General features: G+C 40.5%; 1 protein-coding gene across 3 annotated transcripts; it reads left to right on the top strand.

Moving 5' to 3' along the window:
• The first annotated feature begins 600 nt into the window (after nucleotides 1–600).
• LOC119741713 (aquaporin-3-like) lies at nucleotides 601–17,254 on the top strand. 3 transcript variants are annotated; one of them, XM_038217577.1, is made up of 8 exons: nucleotides 601–701; nucleotides 6,819–6,881; nucleotides 9,801–9,949; nucleotides 10,865–10,997; nucleotides 11,604–11,741; nucleotides 12,818–12,933; nucleotides 13,763–13,980; nucleotides 14,512–17,254. In XM_038217577.1, the coding sequence occupies exons 2-8, from the start codon at nucleotides 6,821–6,823 to the stop codon at nucleotides 14,684–14,686; spliced, it is 990 nt and encodes a 329-aa protein (XP_038073505.1). In that variant the 5' UTR covers nucleotides 601–701; nucleotides 6,819–6,820; the 3' UTR covers nucleotides 14,687–17,254. The 3 variants fall into 3 exon arrangements, with proteins under 3 accessions (XP_038073505.1, XP_038073507.1, XP_038073506.1); XM_038217579.1 differs by lacking the exon at nucleotides 6,819–6,881 and having other exon boundaries at nucleotides 9,804–9,949; XM_038217578.1 differs by lacking the exon at nucleotides 6,819–6,881.
• Nucleotides 17,255–18,016: the final 762 nt, after the last annotated feature.

The following is an 18,016-nucleotide window of genomic DNA, read 5'->3' as shown; positions in this document are numbered from 1 at the left end:
AGACTTCATTATCAACTGAACGGCCGGAAGTGGTATTCTTCTCTACAAAGCACCTTCATGTCTTTGTTTTTTTAAAGACGCATTTCCCTTGCAAGTTTTGAGTTTCACCTCGAAAAAGGGATGATTTTTTTTTTCGGAATTGTTACTTTCCTCGCTTTTGCATGAGACATTGAACAAAAACAATCCACCGACGTTTAGATATAGATTTATTTCTTAACGAAATTCGAATTATTGGCTGCCAGACAATAATACAACTCTTGCAGGGCGGGTTACTTGTGCACAAAATGAAGGCCTTTTTCAGAGGGTTGCAGACGCCCAACATCTGAATAAAGTAGTTTTTTTCGTTAAAACAAAACATACAAATTGAAAATTTGTGACGGGAAGACAAAATCCAAAATCCATTTCTTTTTTTAAAAGAGTCTTGGTATACATCTTTAATGCTTCATGGTTTGATTATGTTTTACATTAAATCCCATTAGTGCATATTTCTTTATTTTAACTTCAGAGCAATTCTCCAAGAGATTTCCTCAAAAGTCAGGTTCCCTTTCCGTTTCAATGGTAGCATTAGAGGGCGCTATTTATGCTTGATAGTCAATCTCGTGCGGCGAGTCACGAGTGTGTACTTTTTATGGGGGGCGTGGAACACCTGTGTACGGATGCTTAACCTGCTTTGCTGTTGTCAGTAGGAAGGCGTGAAAGTGGTAAGTACTGTGTTTATGTTTCTGTATCGTACTACTGTCAAACTCCTAGCCCATTGCCTATCGTTGTTATTCAGAACACTAAATTAATGCTGAAATGTAGCTGGCATTATAGGCGAACACACATATGCAGCAGTTCCATTGGAACCGGCGGGGACTTCAAATTATTGGTGTTAAGGCCTAGTAGTAGCACTTGGACCTGTATTTACAAGCATATGGTTTCACGGACTGCTGCATGTGTTGTGATATTTTTGTCCTGGCCTTTTATAATTCGGTGGCAAATGACGTGCCTTTCCCCTGTGTTGCTGTAATAATGGACCGTAGTCAGGTTTCAATCTTTGTACATGTATATCATTTGTACGGTATCTTTTCAAGATCGATCCGTCGTGGTTTGTTTGGATGCCTCAACTATAACTTCGAACAGTCACTGCATATGTGTTCAAAAGGACTCGCTCAGTAAATGTCGAATTTTTCATTCGTGTTTACTTTTTTCTATGCCTTTTTAAAAAATAATACACTGGAGTTTTATGGCAGTCTCAAATCGGCGTCACGGTGGATAAGAAACAGAAGTGACGATTTAGTTATTACAGTGTGCCGTTCGTTACACACGAATAGTCGCAGGTAATGATTTAATGGTACTTCAAAATCGATAAAAAGTAGGCATTCAACCCACCGAAACCCACGTACATATGAAATACTGCTCTGTTGGGCCATATACTGTTATGTTACGCCATATGCCTGCTTTACATTGGTTCACTACAATTTCGTGATGTGTGCTTTTGCTACACAAGCTAGGATAGGCATGAGTGCATTTACTGTTAAAACATTATCCAAAAATATAAAGGCTGCTATACCTGCCAAGGTCTACAACCATGCCGTGAATTACAAATGCGCCCATTCTGTAGCCTGTATGTCGGTTCCGCTTTACTCATAGGGCCTTTAGGGATACGATTATTTATGCTTCAGGTTAGAAACCTTGAACCTTGGCAACTTTTTAGCTGGATTTTCAGGTCAGTCAGTGCGCGCAGTAGACGGTGAACGCCTCGCTGCCACTGTAATGCACGTACCATCTGTCATTATGATGAGACTACCAGGGCAGTAAAATAAAATTTGGGGTTTTTTCCAACCGTGTGCAAATGACGCTCATTGCTGTAAAATTATCTTTTTTTAACGACAATTTTTTGAATCTAGGATTTCGTATTCCTTTTCTATTATCACTGAATTGGCGATAAAAGTCCGAAATGTTCATCTTGTCTGCATATCCATGGAGCGTAGCATGTACCCTCATGTATTCACCACTCACCTTCAATTCGTGCAGGTGGATTTGCCAATAAAAAAATGACCTGATATCGCCTTCATGGTTGACTAGACGTCTTGCCATCATAAAATATATGCATTTCTTGTTTTCTATTCCAATATCTCTTATAATTACATTAATACTCTAAAAACGGTGATACGACGCAATAATCGACTGCAATTGAAATCTGGCAATCCAAGATTCGATATTAAATTTTCAATTTGCTCAGTGCGGTTTTATTTATTTTGGGGGTATAGTTTTATATTTATGACACTAACCCCTCCAAAATATTTCACCCCCCCCAATCACACACATAAATGGTTTCGAAATACACGTAAACAAAAAGCTTCCCTTCAATTGACTACCGATGTAAAATTAAGAAGGTTCCCCAGCTCTCGAGTACTTGGAAATTATTTTGGATATGAAGAAAATATGAAAGCATTGAATCGTAGCAATACACAAATAATATGCTGACCACAAAATGGAACACAAAATTGTGAAGCACATTCCAATTCTGGTTGCCTTGAGAGTACAGGGCAACCAACATTCCTTTTCAAATTTGTTTAGGAGCATCGGCCAAAGATAATGGAAATTACGTTGGAACCCCCACATTGAGAATACCAACAAACCATATCCGGTGCCTATGCGGTATTATGCCAGAAATCAGATGAACGAAATTATCAATCCTCGTGACTGCACTTGAATATAAATACAATTGCCTAATCATCTATGCACGTGAGCGGGGAATGTGATGCAATCGTTTCGGTGCTCACTGGGTCGTCTCAGGTTTGAAAGGTTTGCATTGAAACCAATGCTAATTCATTAAAGACGATCAGATCTTGTGTGAACACCGTTTCGGCTTAGGAGTTTATTAGTGGGGAGGTCCGTAAATGAAACGAAGGAACTGCAAACTCTTTGTACAATTGTATTTTATGATGAGCAGGACGTGTCCGAGAATTAAAAGTATTTTGAGGTTTTTGTTTACTTGTTTAGCACTTATGTTGCTTCAAACGAACAAAACGCACAAATTACAAATGATGGACTGTACCTTAAACGCACAGTATTGCCTCGTCAATTAACCTTTGACCTCTAATAGTTTGCATAATAGTCAATGGTAGTCACGAGTAGTGAAATGTACCATGACCCCCTCGTGACACGCGACACGGCTCGCTCCAAAGTTTAACGTCCGCCCAGACATCGCCGGAATGTAGCGTTTACTTAGAGTGTTTCAAAGCAAATCAACATAACACATTGGAGTTTATAGCAGTGTGAATCAAGACTAATCGGCGTCACGGTCACGCGTATTAGAAGTAACGATTTAGTTATGGACAAGTGTGCCGTTACACACGAACAATCGTCCGTAGTGATTCGATGGCACTTTAGTAATAACAGTCCGAAATGTTCATCTTGTCTGCGTGGAGCGTAGCATGTACCCTCATGTATTCACGCTCACCTTCAAGTCGTGCAGGTGGATTTGCCCATAAAAACATCTCCTGATGCCTTCATGTTTGACTAGACATCTTGCCATGTTTTTAAAATATATGCATTTCTGTTTGTTTTCTTTTCCAATATCTATCATATACTCTTAAAAACGCTGATACGACGCGATATCGCCTACTGAACAATGAAATCTGGCAATGCAAGATTCGACATTAAATGTTCAATTTTCTGTGCGGTTTTATTTATGTTGGGGGCATGTTTACATTTATTACACTAACCCCTCCCAAAGTGTGTTACTCTTGCAATCACACAAGTGCTTGCGATTCAATATTTCACAAAAAACAATCACACACACACACACGTAAAAAAATAGCTTCCCTTCATTTGACTACCGAGGTAAAATTAGGAAGGTTCCCCAAACCCTCTCGGGTACTTGAAAATTATTTGGGATATTACTAGCATTGAATTGTAGCAATTACACAAATAATATTTTGACCTTAAATGGAACAAAAAATTGTGAAGCACATTCTAATTCAGGTTGCCTTATAGCAAATAACGTCATTAATAGAGTACAGGGCAACCAACATTTCTTCAAATTTGTTTAGGAATATCAGCCAAAAATAATGTATTTACATTGGAACATCCTTTATACTTTAAACATATCTGTGGTGCTTATGGGGTATTATGTCAGAAATCAGATGAACGAAATTATCAATCCTCGTGACTTCACATATGAATATAAATAAAATTGCCTAATCATCTATGCACGTGAGTGGGGAATGATATCAAGCAATACTTTGGGGGTTCACTGGGTCGTCTCAGGTGTGAAAGGTTTGCATTGAAAGATTTGCATTGAAACCCATACTAATTAATTTCAATAAAGACGATCAGAGGCATTTTTATATCTAGTGTCATAACTTTATACACCGTTTCGGCTTTAGAAGTTTATTAGTGGGGAGGTCCGTAAATGAAACGAAGGAACTGCAAACCCTTTGTACACGATATTGTATTTTTAAATTAGGGCCTAAGCAGTGTACGAGAAATAAAGGTATTTTGAGGGTTATTTTTACTAGTTGGCTGTTAAAGCACAGTATTGCCTCGTCAATTAACCTTTGACCAATAATGCTATAGTTTGCATAATATATAGTCAATGGAAGTCACGAGACTTATGTAAACAAATTAAGAAAGATGTAAAATGTACCATGACCCCCTCGTGACACGATACCGTTTACTTAAGGTGCACGTCCGCCCAGCCTATCGCCTGAATTTAGTGTTATAAGAAAGGAAATCAACGTATTTCCTTCGTGCCATAAAAACCCCACCGAAAACCTCAAATTATCAATTTTAAGTGTTGTGCGACTTTTATATTCCACATTTAAATTATCTTTATTTCGTGGGTAGCGCGTTTTTGGAGCCGGAAATGACGCATTCTAGACGAAAGATACTCCTTTGTCTGGAGTCCCTGAATATATTCCAGTCTAGCTGGCCCTTAATTTTGACCGTATTTTGGCGATGCACAGAAATTACCTCTTAACTGGGAGTGGGTGGGGGTGTGGGGTGGGGGAATAAGGAGGGGAGATTTGTTTTTTTGTGTGTGTGACAAATTCCGGTAACAATTAAGCATATATAGCAACTATTATTAGCAAGACGTTGCTATCTACTCCTTTGATTGGTGTACGGAGGAGACGGTGTCATTTGATTCCAGGGTTAACGGGCTCGGATGTTTGTTTTTATTTTATAAAGTTTCAAATAAACCTCAGATTTATTACTATTTTTCTTCTTTTGCGGGAAGGAGAGCCGGTTAGGATGGAACCGACATTCCCTTCGGTCTGATCAGCGTTATAAAAATAATCTAGAAATAACGTCATCCAATAATAACTGGCCGTTGAACATTGATCCTCAGGAGCAGTGCGTGTACATTGTTTATCTCTTGACGATCTTAACGTCCGTTTTTAGTTGACAGTAGCGGATCTGCGCACCCCATTTTTACACAGTTTTGTCCTTCTTTTAGGAGTTACGTCTTGTCTTTTTATTACCCGTTTCTTCTGCTGTCAACTGGTTATTTAATTTAATCACTTCAAGGACAGGATTTTTCACACACATGACATTACAAGCCCCGCTTGGAAATGTTTGCCAATCTCGGTAAAATCATTTACCATTATACGCATGCTTGAAGCATTTCACGTGAACGAATAAATTATGTCATATGATTCGGAGTAGCGTATTATCCATCACAGTCAGTGTGGTTTTGGTATAGCGTACTGCGCAAAATCGCTGTGGTCTGAATGCTGCAGGGTGCACGCCTGTAAATAGACCAAAAGTCCGTCCGCCGAGCTCATGAATAAAAGTTATAGGCCTACCCTCAAAATATTCTATATTAGAGAGTTTTGAGCTGAGCCATAAAATTGGGGAATTGAATAAATATGGTAATGAACCTCTGGCCCGGACTTGGGGCTCCCAATTCTGAGCATTTTGGATGCTATTGGGCTCGAAAGTGGCGCTATTTTGCCATGTCGTGGAGGGATCGTTTTTCAAGATGGCTACTTTTCCGCTTTGGGGAAAATAGGGGTCGTCTTCTTTGGGTGAGAATATCTCTAAAAGTCAATGGTCAACCCACCAAAAAATGAAAAAAAAATGAAAGATGACACTTTGATCATCATTTTTCTGTGCAGCTTGAATACCTGTGAGAGTTCTGAGTATTTTTAAAAGAATTTTGAAGTATGCGCATTTAGCACTAGTGTCTATGGGATTTTTTTGCAGGGTGGTTGCACCCTGCAGGTTCCCCGGTCGAAAACTCCGATGAGTACAGTAGGGCCTATAGGTTTAGCTTAACTAAACAAGCCTATAGTCTGATTTGTTTTGGTACTGTCATGGTATAGGCATAGTATCACAGTATATGCCTGCTCCTTGATCAAAGGTCAGAGTGCTCGGTATTTGAACTGGAAGTTCAGATAAAGAACTCGGACTAGGTCAGCTTCGCTAAAGAGTCGGGAACCAACTCATCCAGTGTCGTATTTTCCTATGTTAAAGGTGTAGTTAAGCTGTTGCTTTTATGGTTGCCCTTTATTAGGGACATCAGTTGGACGCGGTATGTTTCTGTTTAAAGGCTTCCGAACTTGACATCTGATATTTTTACAAAAATCAGTCTGTTTTGGGAAAAAAAAACGTCTTTGATTGCCCTTCACGTCTTTGATTTCCCAAGAACGTCCCAGTTGTGGATTTCTGCTTGATACGACAGTGAGTCAAATCTATCTCCAGACCCTTCGTTTACCATGAAAACTGTTATAGCATTTGAACGCTCCATTGTAGCAAGTTATCGCCTTATTATTACTGTGTGATCTGTTCCTTCCAAGATATATAGCTTTTACGGTTCAAATTGTTAGGAATGGCAAGTACAGAGAACAGCCAGCTTTTATCGGACGACCGACCTGGCTCGTATTTGAACGGTATGTAGGACGGCAGTCACAAATCCCCTTGTTATAATATTTAGCATGTTTTGTGATGTTTGTGCTGGTATTATCAATTTCATGTGAATCGCATCCATAATGTGTCTTTTCTGCTGGTGTGCATGGGCAGCTTCTCGGCGATATCAATGTTGTCTTCCTCTTTGATCACTTATCATTACGTAAATTTCTATTCTCATGTCTTGTCCTGTTTCTTCTCCCCCCCCCCCCTCCCTACACCACCGGTCACCGCTCTTAGTTATCAGGATCATGACAATAATTGGTTCCACGTTGTTTTCGTTAGGCCATTGCCATCAACAAATTAAACGTTAGGCCTACCGGCCGATCCTGGAAAGAAAATCAAATGTTTGAAAAAGAAGTCCATCTACCCCATACCGAATATGTTGATTAGTTAAAAAAAGACGTTTGAAAAAAAAAACACCATAAGGCCGAAAATCCATGTATCCATTTTCGAGGTGCGTATTGCATTGTGTCAGTTGCGTAGCCATGATGCATTGCGTACTGTGAAAATCCATGTGTCTATACACTTGACGGACGTAAAAGCTCATTTAAAGAGCTGGCGTGCAGCAGTTTTACGAGTAGAAATATCAATAGTAATCAAATTTGGAGTAGCTTTGGCAAAGTACACATTTTACGAAATGAACATTGACAACATTTAACTTCTCAATAAAGTACACAGGGTATGAATGTTCAATGCTGTATTAACGGAACATTAAGAATATTTAATAGACCGCTTGCAGACGCGTTCGATAATTGACGCGCGAAGGTGCGCGACGCCATGTTGTGAGACAAAATGTGCATGGATAGATATGCGCTTGACCCACAACATGGCGTCGCGCGCCTTCGCGCCTCGATTATCGAACGCGTCTGCAAGCGGTCTATTGAGGCCGGTCCTAAATTTATTGTGCTTAAAATGATTCACATACGAACTGCTTCCTTTTTGGGACAATTTTATTAATCTTTATCTTTTTACCCCACGACTTCATCGTTTCTCTAAAAGTTGTATGGGCAACAAATATCTTGCGTGTTGGATGCGTCATCCATTTTAATTGCTCCCTGGAGCGTATAAAATTTAAACGGACAACGCAATACGCAGAACGCAGCACGCAGTACGAACACATGAACGTACGTGTGATGCGCGTTGCTTTTCAAACAACTGTTTTTTTACGCATCACGCAAAGTGCACTACGCTCAACGAATGACGGACACAGGGATTTTCGGCCTAGGCTGTTTCCGAACTTATGTCGTTTTTTTTTTTCTGCACACGTGCATCAGTATGCGTAGCGAGTTTACATGACTTGTCTTGCATGCAGTATGCATTTAAAGGTATAGTCCATCATTTGTAATTTGTGCATTTTGTTCATTATTTTGAAGCAATAAAACTCCTCAAAATCTAAAGAAGGGTGCTGAACAACTGACCTGATGAAGTTTCAGCTCAGCTTCGCCGCGCACGTCTAATAATGCCGGTTAACTTCCGATGGCCTTGGCAAAAGGCTATACACGTGTTCATTTTGAAATGGTAGCGATGAATATTGTTGAGATCGGGCTTTGAAATAGTGGGAAAGCTTGCTCCATTAATGTTTCGAATAATGAATATGCATGACTTTTTTCTTTGCATGCAATACACGGTCACTTTTCCAAGGAGCAATGGCTTGCGTGCATCATCATAGAGGGCGCTCCTTGACTACTCACAAAAGCTCCTGAATTGGCGGAAACAATGGGATCGGAGGGCGCTATTTGTTTTGGGTATACAAAAGAGTGTTCCCAGAGAATGCCATATCCTGAATAGGCTAATAAGGCTACGAGTTTGAGCAAACCTTCCGAACTCTCCCTTTGTCACCGCTGAGGGCGAACCCGTGCACTGTTTTTTTTGGGGGTCTTTTCTTTTCAGTGAGGGCTTTTTTGTAATACGCTGTATATATTTGTTCTAAGGTGATCCTGTGGTATTTCTTCCTTGCTTACTTTCTATGGCTATAATGCACAAAACGATGGTGGCCCAAGAGAGACCTAACGATATTTTGTTTGTCATTACCATGGCAAATGGCAATAGACTCTTCTTTTCTATTGGCTGGTTTAACGCAAAATATTTTCAAAATTTGTGATACTTGCAGAATACTTTGCTTCGGGGTGGTAAGATGTTGTAACTTTTTTTTATTGACGGCTCTCAATGAAAAAAAGCTAACACGGAAATCGCCCCATAGGCCTTTAAAAGGGAAAATGGCTCTTGTATGGGTGTAAAGGTTTGGTTTGCTGTTTTGTTAAATCTTAAACATTTTTTCAAAATTTTTCTTTCAGCGTGATGTTTATTAAGCATACCGATCGTCCTGGATTTTTCGCATCCGAAAATCGCTGTTACCACAATTTTTAACAATTGGCTAAAGTATACCTTTAAACCTTCTTTAAACTGTTGATAACCGTCTGCCGGGCTTTATCAATTGTTTCACGTCATTCTGGTCTACAAGCAGCTTGCAAAATCCATTCCGAATTAACAAAGGGGCAACTCGTGTGCACCAATATAAAAAAAAAGCGGGCGCCTTCGTTTCTTTGCGGATTCAAGTCCGGTCACTGGAACCAGTACCTCACTATAACAAACAAAACTGCTACACCGGGTCCGGATCTTAAGTCATGTGACTAGCCAAATGTAAACATGGAGATGTTGAATATTGTACATGGTTTCGTTACTCGCCATTTTGAATCACGTTCTGATCCACCTCTCGGGAAGGATCCCCAAGATCCATAATCCAAATCAGGATCTGAGAAAAACAAGATCCGGATCAGGATCTGTGCGAAATATACATGCCCAACGTGATTGAAGACCGATCGGGAATTTTGAACCACTTATTGGTGTAAATTTTACTCACCTGCACATATTTATATATTTCAATGATCTTCTTTTTGTAGAAGATTCCAGCCAAACCCAGAAGTCTTCGGCGGACAAGATGTCGGAGGGTTGGTTCATGCACGTGGACAAGTTCCTGGACAACCTCCGTCTCAGGAACGAGCTTATCCGTCAATTTTGCGCCGAGCTCCTGGGGACGTTTATGCTAGTGGTAAGTCAAGATTGTGTGCAGAGGTTCTGAACGCAACTTCGGTAGGATGGTCTGGAATGGTCAACTAGACTAGTCCAACTACAGTCAACTTGTTAGAACTTGTCAAAGTTTTGGTAATAGCTCTCGCTCGAACTTGCTCAAATTTGGCAGTGATGTTCGGTAGTGATGTTCGCCTGCACTGCTCGTTATTTTTCAGTGTGTTTAGGAAAGTAATGTTCGCTCGTATTAAAGCCAGAGCCCTATAATGGGGTGCTGGTGTTGACTAAATTACTCGGTGATCTATCTTTGGATATATTTTTTTCTGAACGGGACTAAAATGTCTCCAGCGCCTTTGGCAGTGGCGGTGTGGACGAGCAAAGGTACAGTACTATAGAAAACTAGTAAAGAACAACATTTTCGACATTTCGTTGCTAGGTTTGATCGATCTATAGGTCTTACCAAAGCTGCTTTGACTGGCTGGTTGGCCGTCTCAGAGTACTTTGACAGAATCGGGAAAACACAATTGCTGATGACCTATGCCTGTTCGTACGCCCTGACATGACGCCGATACCAACTTGACAACTAAATCAATGCGCACTATTACCAAGTGCCGGCAATGGCAGTTTAAAATAAAACTGTTTCATACATCGCCCTCAATTAGCAATAATGCAGTTGTTATCTGCAACCACACTGTAAAAAGTTGTTGATGAAACACTGTTGGGCAGTGTAATTTACCCAGCATTGGTATGAAATTACCTCATATTGGGTGGAATAAGGTACAACTGTCAAACTATTGGGAAGAATCTGCCCAAAATTGTAGGCAGTTGATAAGTCGACCAGCATTGGTCGAATTATTATCAACCCATTTTGCCCAACTTGTTTACAGTGAACCCTTTACGACCGTGCATGGGTTTTCTACTTTCTCATCACATGTAGTTGATTGGTGATGGAGCCATTGCGCAGATGAAGTTCTTCGGTGGGACGGGCACTGGGGCAGGTTTTCTGAACGTCAACATCGGCTATTCCTTCGGCTTGATGCTGGGGGTGTATTTCACAGCATCAGTGTCAGGTAAAGTTTTTGTCCACAATACCGGTGTTTAAAGTTTGTTGGGCATATACGAGGAAGCTTCGCAATCGCTGACTACCCAGCCGTGTGAAGGCCTCATTGTGTACAAGGCGTAGGGTTTAGAACTGGAACCATAAGGGGTAAAACATAGGGAAGTGCTGCTTCCTAGCACTGTGTGGTCTTTTGATTGTTCTCAAACTGGGAGTGAGCTGTTCCTGTTTTCGTGGTTTCGATGGCAAGGGGGAGTCAGGTTGGCGAAGTGACACTTCTATTTTTGTTTCCCAACTGTGGGACTCGAGTTCGAATTCAGCCTCGACCGACCAATAAATAAGGCTGGGTTTTCGTCCCTGCCTGATTCTTTGGCTTTCCTGAAATATCCACTTGATTTTTGCTTCGCACCTCACAAAATGAACATTTCTTCATTATATTCTCTCTCTCGCTAGGTTTCTTGAAGCTTCCCACTCACATTTCCTGTCGTGTACTTTTAGGGAACACTCGGCGTCGTAACCAGAGAGAAATTGAACTGAACAATAATACTACGCTTGTCAAAGTGCATGTAGGTGATGATTTTTTTTCTCACGATTTAACGTTTGGTGTGATACCTTGCAGGTGGTCATTTGAATCCGGCGGTGTCACTTGCCTTCTGCACCTTGGGCAAGCTGAAGTGGCTTGCCTTCCCGGTCTACATGTTGGCTCAGTTCATCGGTGCCTTCCTGGCCGCGGCCATGGTCTTCGCCGTCTATTACGGTAAAGCTTGTGTAGTGTACACCCCTTTCATATCGGCGTTCAAGAGCTGCGCTATAGAGCAAACTATTCTACGGGGTTGAATAAAGTAAATGATCGAAATGGTGGATGTTTGAAACGGTTTGGAGCGACTACGCCGAAAGATCGACTTGATCGACTGTTGTAGGTCTTAGGAATTACTCCAAAGTCTAGTCAATGAGAATTTCATACACGAGGTTCGTCTGTGTGAAACCAAAATATATTCGAGTCAACCTGAGTCGCTCTTAACACTTTTTTGATACGGTGCGACCCTGAAATTCAGTTTAACATGAGTGTACACGCTATAAAGACAATACATTAAACATTGCCATCTTTAGTATAACCTCAGTGCTGTAGCTATAAGATATTGAAGAGAGGCAGACGTTATTCTGCGGTTGGGTCGGAAAATGTGCTCGAACATAATTATGCTCAAATTTCTCCTTACTCAGGAGGTCATTTAATTTAAAATTTTATTCGAAGTTTGAAAAATCTAAATTTGTGGATTCCTGTGGAAATCCCCACTGTAACTTGAAATTGAATCGTAATTGAATCGTATCCTCTGCAACCTAAATGTAACTGATATAACCAGATTAACCAGGCGTGTCCTCTGGTCATTATCAGGAGCTTGACGTGTTGTCCTCCCGCATTCTGCTGGTTCGTTGGCTTTAGTTTGCTTCACTTTTCCCAAAAGAAAAGGGATGCTCTTTGGAAAAAATGTAATACACGTGCATTTTTTTCATTTAGCATTTTGTTATTGGAACGAAATGTGAAAAAAGGATACCTTCAAAATACCGCCGTTGTTATCACGCTTTCGCTGTATAAAGGGTTGTGAAAAAACCCTGTAATTTCTTCCCATTGTCTTCTATCTCTAAGTTGGTGTGATGTTTCCCCTGGGATGCTTTACCGACCATAATGATACATATACAGATACAGATATATAAGGGTTGAATGCTGCAGGCATGTATTCCATAAATAGGTTTGTTAATGGTTAAATACATTTTAGAGGACTTTTTCGACAACTTGCTACTTCGATACTTTTTGTTCTTTTCAAAATATTGTAGATTCCATTGACAAAGAAGACCACAATAGGACGGTGGTGTTACCGACCAGTACGGCGGGCATTTTTGCTACTTACCCCACACCGGGGCTGTCCTGGGGTGTCGGATTCGTCGACCAGGTAAAAGAAAACCACGTTATTTTTTTCGTAAGGAAAATCAAGTTTTTCTTTAATTTTATAACCCTTTCATAAAATATGAGACTTGGTTAATAATCCGTCGGATCAGTTTGGTAAAAAACTCTTACTCTTGAACCCGGTAACTGACCTCAGTGCTCGGCCAGTCATAAGACTGAGCCCTATAAAGTCAGATTGGGTAAAACAAAACAAAAACATGTAAACGGTGAAGCGTTTAAACTCTTTGCACGGGTACTCCCCCAATTATTAAAATGCGAAAAATAGAACTGTTGGTTCCCATGTTGCCTCGTGCTCGCTGGTATGCATTTACATTGTATAAACGATGAACAGCGTATGCAAACACAGCGCCCTCTCGTCAGCCACGCACAGTGTCCATCTAAATACAATCGTCACCCTGGGTTTTCAAATCTTTGGATTCGTCTCTTTCGGCTTCGGCTTCATCTGTGGTTTCATAATCATTTATTAGCCTAATGTACGTCAAACCATTATTTTTTATGGAAATTGTGGCTTCATGGTTTAACACTTGATGTACCTGATGCACACATTGGACTTCTGTTGAGTCTAATTCCCCTAATACAGGCGCCTAAAGTCGCCGAAGTCGAGGCTGAAAAAGCCGAAGTAGGAGATAACGTAGAAAAAGGCCTTTACTATTTTTTAAAACTTAAAATTACACATTTTACTCTGTGACCTGATTCTGTGGTGTTGTAACAACTTTGTCCACTAGTAAAATAGCAAGTCGATTGGCCTTTTCAATTGAAGCCGCATTTAAATTAATACCATCTAACCGCTCACCTTTGACCTTTGACCGCTCTAGCTCTTGGGCACGGCCCTCCTGATGGGTGGCATCATGGCCGTGACAGACAGCAAGAACTCCAAGCCACCCAGCGGTCTGGAACCCATCTTCGTTGCCTTGACTTTCTTCGCTGTGGGCATCAGCTTCGGCTACAACTTTGGCTATGGCATCAACCCTGCCAGGGACTTCGGACCGCGTGTCTTCACCGCCCTTGCCGGCTATGGGTCCGATGTCTGGACGTAAGTTCCCACGGTAGTGAGCTGTTGTTTTACCGTGTTGTAGTTGAGTCCATCACAAGTCTGTTAACTTAGTAAACCAAAACTCTACCAACTGGGGAGGGGGGGGGGGTTGAACTTTGTCACAGCTCATGGTAGAGCTTGTGACTTGATTGGGACAGCATGACTAGTTGGATGGACTTGCGATGACTTGTGACGGACTAGACAATAACATCGTCTCTGGTTTTCTCAATAGAGTTAACAACACCAGGTCACATAGCGCGCTCAATAACAAGTATGCCACCACGCATCTGAATTAAGAGTGCATTGAAAACTTGCTCTACTTGCAAACTTATGTAGTCGCTCTTTGCACAAAAGCGCTGTATAAAAACGGGGCTTCACGTGATTTTGCAATAGACTCTTTCTAAGCCGTACTGTGTAATTTGCTGTGCCATAACAATCCATTAAAGTGGACCTGAAGCTTGCCAGTGCAGCCTTCCCTTGACCAAACCCCGTAAGTAGTGTCGATTATTAACCCTTTCTGTTTTTTTACAGACAAGCTGGGGTTCACTGGTGGATCATCCCGACCTTTGTGCCCTTCCTCGGGGCACCGATAGGAGCCTGGGTGTACTACCTCGGTATCGGCATGCACTGCGAGTCGGCCTACAAACGACACGAGGACAACGCGCAGTTACTGGAGTCTCAACCATCGATGACGGAAGACAAGTAACCGCACACCCTGAAAACTAACCAGCTTACGTTGCATGAATTAAATCTTATGATCGTGTTAACCTCTGGCTGTTTCATGTAGTCTGGTTCCCTGACCTGACAATCACCTTTATATGCCTTAATCGATCGTTGGTCAAATGATCGTTAAATCTACAAAATTAAAAAATGACGCAGCTAAACTCTGCCCTTGTCTTAGTACATACTCTATGCACAAGGCCTAAATGGACATTAACTCAAAATTGTCTGGAAACTTCGGACAACGTGACAGTGCTAGTGGCGACTACCTGACCTAAGATTCATCAAAATTTTCAAAACCCTTTGGTCTGGGAACCAGACTATGTTTCAATCTGCATAAAATAGTGTAACATCAGTTATGGACACCGTGCAAGAACAGTACGTGGTATCGACCTACGTGTATGAACGTAAGGAGATGGTGCTCGTGCGAATTGCGCGTATGACAGAGTACCATGACCACATTTCATCTGAATTTGCACAAACACGAAGCGTGTGCGCATGCGAACGCCATGAGCATGGGCTTCCGATGACGGGCTTACGTGCTGGCCTTAGCCTTTTTCTCTGCCCACCGTTGAGGGGGTATTTGTGCACGGAGTTCAAAACCCTTGAATTTCAGCATTATTTACCCATTACTAAATGTAACACTTATTATTTTTTTTCAAAGGTTATAAAGACAGCTGCAACTCACTTGCCTCTTGCACTGAATTCGTATAAGTCCAGAAATTGTATTTGCTTTTTTGTGATGTATAGATAATCTCAATGGCGCTCTTGACTGAGCTGTGTTCGTGGTTAAGATTTCGTTTCGTTCGGGGGCAAGTTTTCTCAATGCATGGCGATGACAGTCTACTGCCCTCACTCGTAAATTGTATTCTTGAAGGGGAAGCTTTGGGACATAATTAACTTGATCTGATTTCACACCTTGGTTATGATTTTGTTTTATTCAGCGGAAAGTTTTCTCAATGCAATGTGATGGCAGTCTGCTGCCCTCACTTGTCAATGAGAGACTTTTGAGACGTTGGTGACATCAAACACACCGGTCCTTTTTCAATTGTTTACCTCATGTTTTAGTTAAAGCGCGCATGCTCAATACTGACATAAGCAATGGAAAATGACCGGTGTGTTTGCTGCCACCAGCGTCTCAAAAGTCTCCCATTGTATTCCTAATAGGGGAAGATTTGGGACAGATATTAATTGATCTTTATTTCACACTTTGTCTTAAGATCGGTTAACATTTTGTTTCATTCAACAGCAAGTTTTCTTAATGCAACGTGATGGCAGTCTGCCGCCCTCACTCGTCAATAGTAGAAGGAGAAGAATTGGGACAGAAATTAATTTGAACTTTATCTAACACATTGTCTTAACACTCAGTGCAGAGGGGCAAATGCACAGCACACATTTGATACATCAGTTATTTAGATCTAATTCTGATTATACGCAATGACTGTTCTACTAGCTTTTGCAACCGTAAACAGACTTGAAATTTACCGCCTTATTATCGGCATCTTAATTGTTTTTTTCCCGTTGCATGTGTATTTATAGTTGCGTAGTGCATGATGTGATGCATGAACTGATATCGAAGTAATACTAATTTATCATCTTTTTGGTTGAATCGCTTAATCTGACGCACTAACAGCCGGGTTTAAGAATCAGGTACAGCACTTTTTTTTTTCTTGAGGGGAAATTTAATTTTTTTTTAAAGTGCATGTTTTGTTTTAACGAAAAAACTTGAAATCGGGCGGCTGCAACCCTCTGAAATAAGGAATATCATTTTGCGCAGAAAATGAACCCGTCCTGTGATACGAAGTATTTTCTGGCAGCCAATCATTCGATTTGTGTGAAGAAATAATTTAATTACTTAACGTCGGTGCCTTTTTTTCGGTGGATTTGTTTTTTTCATTTGATGTCTCATTCATAAATGAATACATTTTGTATTTCTAGGAAAATATTAACTGAAAAAAAAAATCTATTTTTCGAGGTAAAACCCGAAAATATCACGGGGGATGCATCTGTAAGTAACGATTTTGCTTAAATGTTGTGCGTTAAAGCCAAAGAAAAACCCTTCGTGTGGCTATGATCATGTCACAGTTGAGATGGGCATTGGGCACTATCGGGAGTGAATTGAAGAAAACGTCTTTCGTATGGTTGTTTGGAAGTTGTTTCAAGCGCAATGTCCAATACTAAAGCTTATGTACAGTTGATACTGGAGTTTTGTATCGAGAACTGTGATTGTATTTTTTTGTATAGAAGGATAACCGTATGAAATTACGTCATTTATGCGTTTCTGACAGATTTTTCTCACTGCCATGAACAAGCACAAACAGTGTGCGAACAGAATGTTTTTAACTGAAAGGATTTAATAATTTTCTTTTCTGTATTACCTAAAGATACCACAATAATGCAGGTCGTTCAAAATAATAATGGGTATGAACTGTATGTAATTTAAATAGTTTCTCTAATTGGTGTCAAATGCTATTTTGAACCTAAAATACACTTTTCTGCGTTTATTTGATTCTGAGTGCTTGTTCAGTACAAATAAACACTTTCTGGTGAAAATAACATGTTGTGAAGCATTCTTTATTTTTTATTTGTGGGCGGTTTATTCTGGCCAAAATCCTGCCTAATAACTTCATGAAATAGTTTAGTCCTAATGCACAGCTAAAATGGCTAGCCTGATTTTGATATTCCTTGCATGTTCATTGTTCATAGTACACACCAATTGTTCTAAATTTCCCTTGGGGTGAGTGCCTTGGCGTTTGTTTATGGTGTCAATCGAGGACACACACGTGCAACGTCACCGGTGAATCGAGGACTCCTCGGCTGGAAAACGTGTACAATACCAACGAGAGCAGCTGTTGCGAAAAAGTTAAGAGTACAAACAAAAGAAAGGGGAAGAGGAACAAAAGGAAATCCTCGATTTACACTATAAACAAACGTAGTGTTTGGGGTTGGTTGTTATACTGTGGGGGAATTTGTAAATCTCTGCCGTAGTTCGGGTACATATCAAGCTCTAAAATCATTATAAAGCATTTTGAAAATAATTAGATAAATTTGGCCTCGTATCAAAGGATATGAAGTTCTTGATGCAGAGTATGAACCTTCTCCAATCGAGTCCAGTTGCCTAACAATTACTGAAGCCGAAGCCAGAAAGGAAGCCGAAATTTGAAGAAGAGAAAAAGCCCTCGTATAAACGATCCGTCTTTAGAACATAATAGAACGTCAGTATTAACTTCATATGAGTTCAAATGTTATCATATTCAGGATTTTATTATTTCATATGTTTCATTTTGACAGATCCATGTAAATCGGAGTGTCATTA

The sequence above is a fragment of the Patiria miniata genome, unplaced genomic scaffold (genome assembly GCF_015706575.1).
Source record: "Patiria miniata isolate m_02_andy unplaced genomic scaffold, ASM1570657v1 HiC_scaffold_5, whole genome shotgun sequence".
Lineage (NCBI taxonomy): Eukaryota > Metazoa > Echinodermata > Asteroidea > Valvatida > Asterinidae > Patiria > Patiria miniata.
Note: the sequence above shows the minus strand (reverse complement) of the source record. Positions and strands in the feature narration are given on the sequence as shown.